We start from the raw sequence: 15,530 nt of genomic DNA, 5'->3' as shown, positions 1-15,530 counted from the left end.
TAACTACAATAGTATCCTCGTAAAATATTTAGGTTCTTTTAAAGTCACGACAGTAATGTTTTTTTTCGAACTTTTCAATATTTCTTGATACCATTTTCTCCCTTCTCTTTTTTCTTTTTATCTTTGACGTAAATGAGAATGAACAGATGACTTTTATTGGGCTTTTTGTACATACACGCCTAAATACGTATTTAACAGCTTAAAAATCTACTAAATGTAAATAAGCAATTGTAATAAGTGAACGCAGGACCAAAATTTTATTTAGTTTTGTTGTTGTACATAATAAGAGATTTCGAAATTGAATAGATGTGCTTTTATATTGGACTCTAAAAGCCATTGGAGCCACAGTCACGTTTTCAATTTGGAAGTGTAATTGAACGTTAAAGTTACCACGAACCACTTGAATTTTGTATAAATCAGGCTTTTATCGTTGTTTTAATCCCATGAAAAAATTTTACTTTCTCTATTTAAATATCAATGATTACCAGTAGGAAATATTTTTGTTCGTTTAGCTAATGGTTTTTTTTACCATTTGGCACTCGAACCATTTTTATCGTCCCTGTTTAGTAAAGTACGTATTATTGTGGAAAAGTGAATTTTCAATAGCAACAGTATACTCTACACAAATAATAAAAATAAAATGGTAAGATATTTCAAAATGTTTGCAAAGTGTTTCTTTAACAGTATGACCCGTACTTGTGCGAAAATTCCTCCCTCCAGATTTATATAAGACACGCATGAAATACTCGCAGAGATGATTAATTCGAAACTATACCTCAGATACGTGGATGCTGTAGTTCAAGTCAAAATTCGAGTAATTCGAGAGGCTCTTTTGACAAGGGTATAATCGTATTTTGTAATAACTTTGTTTTTTGAAAATGCGTTTGAATAATTTTTAATTTTCTGCATCAATGGCAATATTTTAAAATGAAAAAGAAGAAAAGGTAACAAATGGTTACAGTTACTCTAAAATTAAATAAAATACAACGTATGGAGCAGTGTTTATTTATATTTTTTCAGTTAAGATTCGTAGATCAGAAAAGTGCATAAAAATCGTTGTCTTAGTATCCATTACTATCATACATTGAAATAGTCAGAGCAATATCATGTTGACCTTCATTGGTTTTAAACAAGTGACGTAAAAAGATATTCGGAAAAAGTTTACGTGTTCCATTGTCTCTTAAGTATCTCATTAAACGAAAAAAAAAAAAAAAAAAAAAAAAAAAAATAGTAAGATGCACAAATATGGGAATTAGAAATCGTGAGCGGAGTGTTGTTGTTGTGTTGGCAGAGCTGTAGCGGGCGGCAATCCCCGGAGCCTCGCTCGTCGCGGCCGACTGTCCCGGCTCCTGCAGTTCAAACATGACGGAGGGTATCTGTATCGTTCTAAAAAAAATTATAATTGAAAATGATAATAGTCCTCAAAACCATAACCACGAATACATGCTTGACGATTGCTTTTTTTGTTCCTTCCTAAACTTGTATGATAAAACAAAAGGAAAAAAACACGTGTTTCAGATGATCTGGTCAAACGGTTGGACGTAAATAAACAAATTTATTAAATAAAATATATCAAGATATGTTTAATTAAGTTGCTTGAACATGTTTTAATTTCTGTACCAACATTAAAAGTACTGGAAAAAATGAAGTATAGTTGCAGCCCTATTCTACTGATCTCTTCCTTTTGACATTATTATTTTTTTTTTATATATTATTGTTAGTTTTTTTTTTTATGAAAGCTTTTGAGGCCTTAGAGACTCATTTTAGCTCTCTTGGCATGATTTGATACAAACCTTTTTCTTACGAACAATGAGATATACAAACAATTACTTTATTCGTTAACTAATGATAACCACACGTACAGTGATTGAGCTACGAAATTTTTTTTAAAAAGTCTTTAAACTTCCACAAAAAAAATCACGAATAGTTTTTACGGGTCACGCGTGCCTGCAGAATCAGGCGGATGTGCGTGGAGATATTTCATACTATACGAGCTACTGAGTAGTACTGATTGCGTGTCAGATAATGAACGAATGAATTTAAGTTAAATCAAGTGAAATCTTTAAAGATCCTTTGATTTCATTCGTTTCAATTATTTAATTGAAAAATTTATTGATTCGTGATATCACAGTTGTTCGCCTGCAACAAGCCATCATGCCCTGGGTTGGAAAAACAAAAATGTTGATAATGATGACTTGTCCCCGAATTACTTGAGATACGTTACTTTTACTTGTTTAATGCTTTAATTGGTTTTTCTTACGTATCCAGACATGAAAGTTGTCCTCACGTAAAAGTCAGAACCTCGATGTGTCCGTTTGATACATACCCAATTTCATATTTCCCCTATTTTACGTAATTATTTAACTCACTATAGATAAAACTTATAGTTACTTCGAAACGGCTTCGATTCGTGTGTTTCAAATTATTTGGTAATATTATCTTGCCATACAGTCTGCTGGTCCATAAATAAATTTGCTCAAATCAATCAATCAATTTACCCGTGCCTCTCCAACTCTAACTCTACTATAACCATACTATAATATGGAAGATGTAGGGAGAGATGTACAGAGACATTGATTGATATTAGCCTCATCAATTCCAACCGTAGATCGAATGGCAATAGATTAGCATACCCCATGCAAAGGAGAAGAAACAGATTGCCTACATAAAATATCTTACGTATGTATATTTTGTAAGCACTTTTTGTTTTCTCATTTGAACGTTAGCTCAATTTTTTATGCAAATGTGAAATATGATATCTAACTTACCTCGACAAATTCAAGCTCAAAGACGACTTATCACATTATCAAGAGCACTAGCGCCGTACCATTCCTTGTTTAGCTTACGGGGCTAGAGTAACACACACATGTACTCTTAGATAGGGTCCGGTACCTGGCAAAATGAAGATCTACGCTGATGATCAAATTATTCACGCGTGTTGAGCGATTAATTGCGTGTTCCCAAAATGCAGGTCACACGTATATGTGTACACGCATAAACGTAAAAACAACGAAAGAGCATCAGCGACCCAGTGGCCTCGAGAATTCTCTCACCCCAGCGTATTGAATATATGTCTCTCTCTCTCTCTCTCTCCCTCTTTTGCGTTTTTCTGTCACTTTACCGATACTCAAATTAGACACTTGGTAAAATTTAATCCACAACTTGTAAAATTGTCACTGCTGTTGAGATTATCATTTTCATTAAATTTTGTGTATTTCTCTCACAGGTACTACCATATTGGGACCTTTTACGTCTTTGGTATGAATAAATTCGATAATAATCAATCCCTCTTGTAAGCTTAGTGTGTTATCGCGGTAGCGTGGCCATCAAAATCCCAATAAAAGATAGTGCCCAACGCAAAGGATGAGGGAGAGAGGGAGGGAGAGAGAACGGGGGAGGACGTTGATAAGAAAAAGTCAGTAAGAAATAGTAGTAGGTCGCTGGTTGAAATACAGCCAAGAGATGGATGGACGCAGTTGGTGGAGGAAAATAGTTGGAACTAAGGATGTACATGTGTATTCAGGGAAGAAGCTCCAAATAGTGAGTGTTTGTGCGAGGGGTGGGAAAAACGTGTGGGTGAGAGACCGAGGATCGCTGTGGCCATTAGAAAACAGAGTAAGAAGAGGAATGCGGACGAGCGAGAAAAGTGGCAGTGTGTCTCTTCGCCCCCCCCTCTCTCTCCCTTTTTCTCTTATCTGCTCCATCGACTCTTGCCGATGGTTTTCTTTTCCCTCCTACGTTTTATCGTGCCTCGATTCTCATTGTCGCTCTTCTCTCGACCTATCGGTTCGAAAAATTGTGAGAAATGAGTGCCGATGGTCCCTTGCACCAAGCTACTCTCACTTGCTCCTCAATTCAATGGTTCGAATCAAGAGCAGCCTTACAGCCCGATCGATAAGGCCAAAGTCACGGCGGGTAATTCAATCCGATGTTACGTTTCGTTTGAGGTGGTAACTAGATTTTTTGCTCCCATCTGTTTGGGATTAAATGTAAACTCCAAGACGACACTTTAATTATACAGAGGGCAAATGTCACGAGCAGGGGGACGCCAAAAAGAAAGTTGCTGTGAAAGTTCAAAATTAAACGCTCTCTGCGGCCAATCCCTCGATAACTTTTTCAGGGAGAACTTACATCCGACCTCCACTGATGCAGCGGATTAACCTGCCGAAGCGAGTGTAAGGACAATGGGCCATGAGATCGTGAGATTATTTGAGACGCAAGATCGGGACGTGAGGAAAACTCACTCGAAGATTTTTATCAGAGAGGTTTTCCAAGGGGGTTGTGAAAAAAAAGGCTAGAAGATTATGGTGCACCATCTGTGCAACAATATTTCACGAATCAGATTTTTTGTCATCTGTATTTCGTTCTATTCGAAAATTTTGACAATCTTGTGTAGTGGATAGATGAAAATTCATGGAAGTAGATGTTGAAAGAATGAAAAAAAAGTAGTTGAAAAATTGGGGAAATGTGTGATTCTCTGAAATTTTTCTAAAAAGTCGGTAAGTTTGGCACGAGCCTATTTTCTTGAGAGAAGAAATGGGGGATTTTTTTTTTTCAAGAAAAAGAATACTTTTACCCGTTTAAACCGCAGATTTTATTATTAATGGATTTCGCTTGCATTTATCATAATAACATTGAACTTACTAACATTAGATATTCGTAAGTATTATAATTATTACATACAAGGCATATAATTTGCGAGTCCAGTATCACATCACAGGGATTTTATTTCATGTTTTTATATTTTCACGTTGCCTAGGAATGAGGAATGGTAAAAGAAATAAAATCCTCTTGAAAAAACGTTACCATCCAATCCTTTATTCATTTGTACGGATTTTTCCAAATGCAACAAGTATTTTAATTTAGTACTAAAATAATTAAATGTCTCAAACTACTTACTAAGATCCTTCAAACGATAAAAACGCTATGAAAATTATATTTCAAGAGATTAATATCAATCAATTTACGCAAGCAAACATGTACACATGAATGCCACTTTACTGCCATCTTTTTGTGGCTCAACGTCTATTCACGCGATTACATCCCTCCACTTTAAAATCAGCGAGAAAGAATAAACTGCAGCTGTATTATAAGTATATATGCGTGTGTGTCGAGAAGGAAGGACGTGCGAGATACGCGACTCCCATGCCGATATCGGATTGAAACCGAAGGAGGAGGAGGGCGAAGGTTATTTGTCAAGCGATAGATCTCAGCGAGCATGCGACTATTCGTATGCAGGCTGGGAGCGCGATAAATACAACCATATAGAGTATCGAGGGAGGATTGGATTTCAAGCCATCGAAAAAGAGAGATTTTGTGATATCTTGCTAAACTGCGTCGATGGAAGATTTTTTTTCTAGTTTTCTGTTTATCTGATGTCTATTTTCACACGAATTCGAAGAAGAGGCGATAATTGTCTATAGTTTTGATGTTACATGACGGCGGTATTTTTAGAGTTGCTTGAAGGTACGAGTAAGCGAAATACCAAGAAGGTTTTCCGCCTCGCTGGCTTTTCCCAATCTCGTAAATTTTAATTGAATCTTTTTGAGTACATCCTATAACGTTGCATAGCGGCAAAGAGAGCGAGAGGATTCACGTAGTTTACGTCTTGTTTTTCAAACAATCAACATTGAAAACGAATTTTTATTTTTCCTCCCAGTTTCGCGACTTGCCAAATTTATCTGAACTTTTATAATCATTGGTGGAATATTCACGGGAGCACCAAACCACCTTCAATTAAATTAAAAGTGCTGGTAAAGTTGCAAAGTGATTCCATTGAGATGAAGTATTTGTAGAACAGTCAAGAAAAATCGATATTTCCTAATGACATCTGGAAATGTACATTAAATCCAATTTAAATTGAGTAAGGAACCGTGTCTTCGGCGTCTGAATTGATGTAAAGGCACTCGGAATGAAATTCGGAACGAAAAGTCTCTCGATCGCGATCTAATTTCTGAAAATATCGACGAGCAAGCACTTTTTTGCTCCAATTACGAGCACCTCCAGCCTACTGTCTCTATTCCTCAAAAATACATCGGTAGTTATATTTTTACCATTTTTGGATAATTCCACGCCCAAAAAAAAAAAAAACTTCGCGTGAACCGTAATAGAATATACGTGACAAACATTATACATAGATAGAATCAAAACATTGATGGGTACTCGACATCTCCTGCCCAACTCGATTCAAAACCTCATTTCCGACAGAGCGAGCCCCAGCTTTGTTAGAACGAAAACTGCTCCTTTCACCAAGAAGACAAAAAAATAAAAATAAAAATAATATTCGGGGGCGTTCGAAGTTGCTCGGTAGAATCGATATCTGGAGAATTCATCCCCCCACCTCTTCGGGTAGTGTCTCCGGTCATGCACGGAAGGATGCTTCATCTCCTCCACCATTTCGATTTCAGCACTTGACTGTACATCGGCGATAACCTCAAGTAGGTACGGAGCGAGTGCAATATGCCCTATTCGCTTGAGACGCAATATCACCGATGGCCGAGTGCTAGTTTCTTTCTGATGTCTGGAAGAGGCTAATATTAATTTCGCTCGGCTGGCTGGGCGGACCCGTGTCTGTTTCGACGATGCCACACTCGATTGTGCTATTGTGGCACGCCTCAAGTTTAGATTTTGACTTGGGATCCCATTTGCCGTTTGCGTCTTTGTTTTTTGTCAGTCTTTTGATTTCCAGTCATAACGACAGCAATTTTTCTGCTTGTGGAAAGCGATGTAAATTTTAATAAAAAAAAAAAAAAAATAAAGAAATAAAAACACGACAATATATCAGAACCGTGATTTCAAACAAGTTAAGTAAAAACGAGAACAACGAGATCCGAAGCAAATAACACGGGCTGGGAATTCGTAATAAGTGCAGCAGAAGTGGACTTCCATTCGCTTGGCTCAAGTGCTGTAGATACCTTGTACACAGAATGCAAAAACACTACGTCTGACCTAAATCGAGTATATCTACTGAAAACGTATCTTTCGGATGTGTACGTACTATGTAGTTCCGGGCATCGCGAAACACTAGATCGCACGTTTCGGCTATCCACATTTTTTCGGATGTTGCACCGAATCCACTCTCTCTGGCCAACATTTACCTATTGTGTTCCTAATGAAACTTGCGATAATACGGGCTGTTTGACGATACGGAAGTGGCCGCATTACTTTGTTGCTATTTTGTGATTACATTTAAAATTTTAAACGGTTCCCAAAGGTATAAATTTTTTTTATAGTAATACACCTTCAGAGCAGAGATTTTTGTCTTATGTACATGTCTCCAAGAATATGGAGAAATAAGGTGACGTGTGAAACAATTGCTGCGAGTATTTTAAAGTTTTTTTATGTATTTCGCTCAAATGTCAGGGAAGTTGAAAATTTTTTTTTCCCGGAGAAACTTTTTCCTAAGCCTTACCGTAATCTTGTGTCGAAAATTCGTAAAGTTTCAAAAAATGATATTACTCATAACTTTACCAATTTTCCACCTCAAATTGTAGAAAAAAAAAATGCCACTTTTGTTTCTTTAAACTAGCCAAAAAATATAACATCGTTTTAAATTGAAAAATGAAAAAAAGTTTCTCTAAAAATTAAAAAAAAAAAAAAAAATAACAATTTGAAAAAATTATCTCACGCCACATTTGTTTCACGTTCGTACATTTTTTCATATTCCAGGGGACACGTGGACCATAAAATTTTTCATCCTTCAAACAATTTTTTTCCAATTTCGAAGGACTTTAAACCACGACTTTTCGCAAAACCACTCAAACGCATTACCTATTTTTGCTCAATTTATATTCATCAACTCGTTCTACTTAGCCGCACATAAAATAAAATCGAGAATATGTAACAAAGAGAAAAAACAAAAAAAGAAAAAAAAAAAGAGTATGCATCCTGTCACCGAAACCCCAGAATCTCATCTTTCGTGGTCCACCGACCAGCCCCATGTAAGCCAACCACATACGATAAACATACAAGTATACCGAGTCACAGAAAGAGCAGTAGGTGAAAGAGGTCAACCCGAAAGCCATTCTTTATCACACCTTTAGCGCTTTTAATTTCAAGCTGTACTTGCAAATAACATATCCATATTAATATACACAATATGGTAAACTGGGTGCAGCGCTCGCGTTGACACTGTAGGGAAGAGCCTCGTGAATTAATCATCAAAACAGACGCTCAGTTCGTCCTACTACCACGCACCCTTCCTCTCCTGTCTCTTGACCTGTCACATACACATGCAGTGTATCCCAACGCGAGACGTGGTTCCGGGGTAAAGTAGGTGAGCCACCGGCAGAGCAGAGAATGGGCCGTTCAGAGCGCGGCGTTAAAAATATCGTGGCTCGCGCGTCACGAGTACACACGTGCAGGTGACGACGCGCGCGCTAATGCGGGATTAACAAGCACAGGATTGAGCAGAGCCGCGTGCAATTAAGGATCTCGAGGGCTGATGGCCACTGCGTGTCGCCGAGACCGGATTTACTTTCCTTTCGCCTGGCTCTGGATGGAGGCAGCTGTGTAATGAGCTCGAGCGTTTTTTTTTTTTTTTTTTTTGTTTTTTTTTTTAAGAGCTTTTTAATTCTGTCGCCGAGAGGGTGATGAATGAGTTTACGTAGCTTTCGCGCGATGAGTAATTAATTGCGTGTGTGTAATAAACGCTTGTACTTTCCGAGAGTGTCGTGGGCCAAAAAAACAAGAGCTCGGGTTTCAGGAATATTAACTGGGTTGATATTTCGAGGTGATGGTAGTTGATTTGCGTGGAAATTGACGAGAAGTTACGTGCACACTGCTTGCAATAGCGGCATTTTGATGAAAAAAAAAAAAAATAATAATAATAATACTTTTTAAAAACAATTGATGTTTAACTATTCAGTTTCTTCTAAAGCTATTCAGTTTTTTTTCAACCATTTCCATTCATTTTTTTTTTTTTTAAACTTGAAAAGTAACTTATGTATAACAATTTAAAGTTAAAAAAAAAAATTCAAGTTCTTGACACGGAATCACAATCTATACTTAATCTCTTAAAAAAAAGTTTTTTATTCTTTATTTTATTGAGACCATGTAATACGTAATGCAAAAGGTTTAAAAATACATTGTATCCATAAGTAGAAAAAAAATTGTGAACACACTCCCCTAATAGGTATAACATCAATTCCGTGGTATGATATGCGCAACACGACGTTCGACACATATTAATAATATATCCTGACAGATAATCCGTCAACTTAATCGGCAAACAATATGTAGAATGTATATACATGGCATGTATATATAAGAAATATCTATACATAAGAAGGTAGTCACAAGCAACGAAGCTTTAAACGCGTCAGCTCACGTGTAATACAGATCGTGTGTCGAGCACTGATCGATTCGTTCGGTGACAAAGTTCGACAGCGATAAATCGAAGGCCGTTTAATGAAATTCACCCACTGTAACGAGAATAATATGTACCCCTTTTCTCTATCTCTTTGTGGCAAAAGTAGTATAGAATAGGATTGCTGTGGCTTTGGTCTTTTTTTTTGGGTTTACTAGCAAAACTCACGCGGATCCACTACAGTGTGTTATCGGATTAGATAAAGTTATGATATTTTACTTGTATTTATGTTGATAAAAGCAAATTGGTAAATTGCATCGTATCCAATTTAAACTTTCTAATCAATTTTCATTTGATTGGTTAAATGACTTTTTACAAAAGCAAAAAGTTTCATCACACGTGAATCGTCGATTTTTTTGAACATGAAAGTGTTTCGAAAGTGAAAAAAAGTTTACAATTAGTAAATTTGAATTTCGGAGGTAGCTTCATTTTCATATCGTGTACCTGATGATTTTGTACCGGGCAACTTTCACGGAAACTGCAAAACTCCAGAATTAAAAAAAAAATCAGCTTTTTATGTTGACTATCGAGGTCCTCAAAACTTAGAAAGCTTGAAATGATATAGATTTTCAACCTTTTTTATTCACTTTTTTTTTAAATTAAACATAAATGTATTTTTTTGCCCTTAAATTAAATAAAGCAAAATATGATGAAAAAAAGAAATATTAAAATTGATGAGCCCCTCTTATAACCAGCGTTTAATTTTTGAAATTTGCCACAAATTAGTACTATTACTTTAATTGAAGTAATCGAAGTTTAAAGAAACATACTTTTATTCTTTACGCTGAAAATCCATTTCCATGATTTGTACCTTCAAACTGAGTTTTGCATTTTCGCGGAATGTTTATAAACTTTTTAACCCAAACAACAACAGCAGAAACCATAAAATATGATAAAGTTCACTCGTAATTTAAATGCAAATTTACCTTTTTCCCTCCGTCGATTGAAAGACAAATTTCTCCTTTGTACAAGCTTCCGTCTTTCACCCTCTGGAAACACAACCTTTTACAAGAGCATTGTTGCCGAGGTGGCTTAGACAAACAATCAACGAGACATTTCGAGTCGGCACCTGTTCAAACAAACTTGAGTGTTGTCTTTGCCATTGTTTAATACTTTTTTTTTTTTTTTTTTTTTTCTCTACTTACTTCACTTATTTGCTGTAATATCGCTTATTTCCCTTGCATTGATAAAGTTTTCATGTTCTCGACTTGGACTCATAAAGCATTAATGAACACATTTACGAATATAAATATAATTATTAATGCAACAGTGCTCGCAAATACACTTTTTCAATAACTTGTCTTCAATACCTTAAGAATTACAAATTTTTTAATTAATTTTTTATTTAAAACTGACGGATTTGAGCGACAAATTAATAATGGAAACCGTCAATAGTTATTTTTAAAACGACATCACGAATGACATTGACAATTTTACTTTCAGATTATCTGAAATGCACTTGACTTGTAAATTACTGTGCCATAATGACGTTTCAAACTTTATCGGGAACGCAGTAAGGTGATAGGTAATTTTATCATATTTTTTAGAATAATGATCACAATATCATGAGATTATTTAGACCATAAAATCATTTAGGCTTCCTCAACAAATCATCTAGAATTGCTCATAAAATGATACAAAAAATCTCGTACTGTTAATTAAATCATGAAATAGTTTTAGCTTCCAGTCTAAAGATGTACTAATTAAAAAGATACTTTATTTATACAAAAAAACAAACTGTGTTTCAATGATCAAAAGTATTTACATTTTGGATCAACCATTATAACTGACTGTGTTAAAATCTCATGCATTTATTTGAAAGAGTAACGGGTTAAAAGGTTCTGATTATACCAACATTTTTTAAGTTTTTTAATCATATCAACATAATTTAGCCTTTAAAATCAGTTTCTTGCGAAATATTCGGCAGGAAATGCACGACAAAAGTACGTTTTGGACGAAAATTACACTAATTGAAAAAAAAAAAAATTTATTACACGTTCTACATATGCAGGTTGACGTGAAATATATGTGACGAGAGAAAAGATCAAATTTAAATCTTCCCCAAAGCCAGAGATAATATATGTGACGGAAAATTTCACATCCCTACGTGTCGCCCGAAATTTGTTCTTTTTCTCTACTTTTGTCTCTTTTTCGTCCCCTTGTTTGCGCTGAATCAAAGCTGCTTCATATGTAAAGTCACAGGAAACCTTTCATTCTTCCTTTTACGGTTTTCATCAGACTTTTATCATTTTAAAATAAAAAAAAGGCTCACATAAATGTGGAGAGTCAAAATAATTATTGTGAACAAAAATGATTTTTCAGTATAGTTAATTATAGTTGTCGATCTGACTGGTACAAACTTTCACTTTTCACAAATAAAATTCAAAACATTTACACGCTCACCATGCCTTTAGACTTAAATTTCAGAACTATTTTGCAAGATTATTGGTACTGTTAAGTGTATAAGATAAACATTTTTAAATTATTTAAACAATTTTAGTTGATTTCGGTAAGGGAGATCTCAACGATCTTGTGAACCGAACAAACCCTGGGTAAATACATATAAATGTAAATGCCTGAGGTCTAACAAGGAAATTATAGTTTAGGATTTAATACCAAAAAATTAATATTAAAATGTTGCTACTCTCAATCACGAAGATGAAAATTCACAGTCAAAGAGGAAAAGGGTAGAGCCACTGCGTAATCATATTCCATCTTTTCTTGTCGTCGGGCGGGAATGACGCTGTGCGAGGCAGATTTTTATTTTATCTCTCTCGAGGTTCGGAAATAGACCAATCGAAAGAGAAAGTTAAAAAGATGAGATCGGGTGCAGAAAATGGGATCACCTTGAGAGTGCACGGATTGCAGAAGAAAAGGTACTCCAGTTATGATTATAGTCTTCTTTGTTGAAAAATAGTTTAGCAAATGGTTGTCGAATATAAGGAATTTTTCATAACTTTTTTTTTTTTTCAAGAGCTGCTTAATCCATAAAGTCACTTAGATTCCCTTCAGTTAAATTACTTTCCAAGTGTATTTTTTATAAAATATCTCGATTATTCCAGATAGTTTGGTATTTCAAACGATTGAAAATTAAAAATAATCTCTCACCAAGTAATTAGTTCTTCGTGATGTAGATAATAATACCATCATGAAATGATGTTGGAGTTGCGTGTGAAACGTTAAATAATTTGACATCTCTAATAAAAGTACAGATTCTTGTATTTTTCGTAACGACTTGACAAATACAAACAAATACAAAAGGATTAATTTCCACGAAGCTTTTTTGTTTTGTGTTTTGAAGAAACAATGGGACAAAGTAGTCGTTGAATATCATAAAAGTTATCAAGACAATAAAGATCCGGATAATGCGAGGAGGATGGAAATTAATGCAGCGAAAAAACGAGAGTGACCCAGGAAGAAAAGAAAAGTACGTCCTATGAAGAAAAAGATGCTGAGCGAGCGAGAAATGTCATTTACAAGATGACGAGGTAGGCGAGGAGGCGCTTCAAGGAAAATAGAAGTTACTTTGATTAAACTGTCGCGAGCATAGGAAAAGAAGTAACTCGGCTGTTCAAAGGAAAAATGTGAAAAGTGAAAAGTAAAAATCTTTCAAGCTGATGCAAAAAATAATAAAAATGAGATCACGTGATCATAACATGCTGTACATCTGCAAGTATGAAAATAATAAGAGTTTTTGCTCGAAGAGTCGATTTCACCGAATGATAATTAATGCCACGTTGTACGTTGCAATCCAGCTTATCTCAATTCCATATTTGACGATTAATGGCCTAGTAGAGCACAACACCCACTGCATTATTCGTGACACTATTAAGCCAATTTGTCACCTCGGTCGTGCAACATCTTTCCCCAGCATTTTAAAGACAACAACGAGGAGGACCTAAAATCTCCAGCTAGAGTTTCCCCTTCTTCCGGAAACTTAGTGGCTCACTGCCCGATTATTGGTTGAATTCACCCAAAGGCACTTCGAAGACCACGGCTGCTGTTGTCGTCGAGCTGTCCCCCGCTTCGCGATATCATGCCACTGCCTCTCGTTTGAATAAAGGTGTTCTCGTTAATACTGGATTAATCAATTAGTCGTCGTCGTCGTCGTCGTCGTCGTCGTCGTCGTCGTTGTGTCTCGTCGTTTTTGCGCTTGTTATGCAAACGAGACTTTGCTGCGTGCTGCTCGTGTTTTTAGAATGTACACGGTGGCGAAGGGAAATAGGTCGTTTGCATTATTCGACGGATTCTTTGCTGAGTGGGGTGTGGAGCGGGAATTATTGAAATTTATGGTGGATGATGAGCGTCGAACATTTGGACGTTTTTAATCAATTCTATTATTGAAACTGAATACGAATATTTTTCAATTCGACGGCTTTGAAGAACAGTAGCGACTATTTTTATGAAAAAAAAACTGTGACCTCACTTGATTCAGTTTGAATGAAATTATTATGCACAGTGATTCTCGATTTCGTTAAACAGACAGTCGAATATATCGTAGATCGTACGTGACGCAAGAAAGTACAGTAGCAAAAAAAACCTTTTTTTCTATCGTCAACGTACCAGCCATTTGGACGCAGGTAGTTACTTTACATAACACTGGTATGATTTTGTGTATATTATTAATTTTTTTCGCAAAGATTTTCCAGCAATTTTAGTAAAATCATTTAAAACCTTTAGTACAATCTTCAAGACACGATTGAATAAAGTTTATTTGTCGGATTTCCCGGAATTTGAGTAAATAATGAGTTTTTTTATTTATGGTTAAAGATAAGATAATGGGCAATCTGAAAATATACAATTCTTTTAGTCAATGAAATCATATTTATTAATTTTACGTCACTGTGCACAGCGGTAAAATTTGATAGTACTGCTACATTTATTGGATAAAATTATTTCATTAAAACAAATTAACAGAATACAATTAATTTAGTTTCGAGAAATTTCCCAAAGAATTTTCCGAGTAATGAAAAATCTCACCCTCACCGCTAAATCCAAGGGCGCACTTGAAAATGATTGCTCACTTACGTTGCGAGCAACTCTCTCTTGAAAATTTTCCAAGCACGCGCACTTGAGTCGCGCAGAGTGTAGTAGTTCAGTTTTCCCGAGCTTGGTGTGGCTGGCATTTCAAAAAAAGAGTTTCGTATAAGAAAATAGCCCCGAACAGAGGCATGAAAAAGATTGAAGAAAGTAGTTCATGGAAAAGGGACCAAAAAATGTATAGTATCAGAAACACCCGGTGTGTTAGTAGTTGAACTGGCATTTTTTTTTCTCTGATGCGCTTTGCCAGGTAATCGTTTGAAAGAAAACTTGGGTGAATTTTTAAAGTGACCAAGATGACGATTAAAATTTTTTTAATGAATAAAAAAGTATCCTTAAAATTTTTTTTACATTTTGATTACTTTAATGTTACAATTTCTTGTGAGTTAAAAAAAAATGTTTATCCAAAAAGTTATAAATTTATCAAGTTTCACATTATGGTATTCTTTATATATTTCGTATACTCAATTTGCAAGCTAACATATATTTAAAATCTATGATTGATATGACATCAAAACGTGTGACATTGTACAGATAGCATATCTCCGGAATGATAATAAGAAAGTCTCAAAACCAGCTGCTGGTTACAGCTACACTTATGCCATGTGGTATGTTAAATGAAATTAAAGTATAAATTGTTGATTGAATAAAATCGAAGAATTAACTAAAAGTTTAAGAGTAGTATCTGAAAACACATTCGAAAAAGTCAGTAGTACATGTTCAAGTTTGGGCAGACGTAGCTTCAGGCAACACAGCTGATCCTTCAAACCTACTAAATTTGTCATTAGCATTGTATAATGTTTGTTACATATGTAATTTACCGACCCAATAGTTGCCTTTTTTGTTTTTTATTCGTATAGCAAGACACAAACAAAAAAAATCAGTAGTGCATATCCGAGTTTGGTCAGACACACCTGCAGGCACTGTAGCTAGTTTTTCTAAACTACTGAATTTATCCTTTGCATTGTATAATGTTTTTTACATATGTAATTTACCGACCCAATAGTTGCCTTTTTTGTTTTTTATTCGTATAGCAAGACACAGACAAAAAAAATCAGTAGTGCATATCCGAGTTTGGTCAGACACACCTGCAGGCACTGTAGCTAGTTTTTCTAAACTACTG

General features: G+C 35.4%; 1 protein-coding gene across 1 annotated transcript in view; it reads left to right on the top strand.

The window, feature by feature from the left end:
- Positions 1–15,530, top strand: part of LOC106639567 (Cyclic nucleotide-gated ion channel-like) — a 126,654-nt gene that overhangs the window by 92,315 nt on the left and 18,809 nt on the right. The window contains exon 5 of the mRNA XM_089596431.1: positions 1,292–1,372. Coding sequence (XP_089452557.1) covers positions 1,292–1,372 — 81 coding nt within the window. The remainder of the gene's footprint in view (positions 1–1,291; positions 1,373–15,530) is intronic.

Source organism: Copidosoma floridanum, unplaced genomic scaffold, assembly GCF_036245765.1.
Source record: "Copidosoma floridanum isolate Cflo_tuat_1 unplaced genomic scaffold, Cflo_Japanese_pri ptg000030l, whole genome shotgun sequence".
Lineage (NCBI taxonomy): Eukaryota > Metazoa > Arthropoda > Insecta > Hymenoptera > Encyrtidae > Copidosoma > Copidosoma floridanum.
Note: the sequence above shows the minus strand (reverse complement) of the source record. Positions and strands in the feature narration are given on the sequence as shown.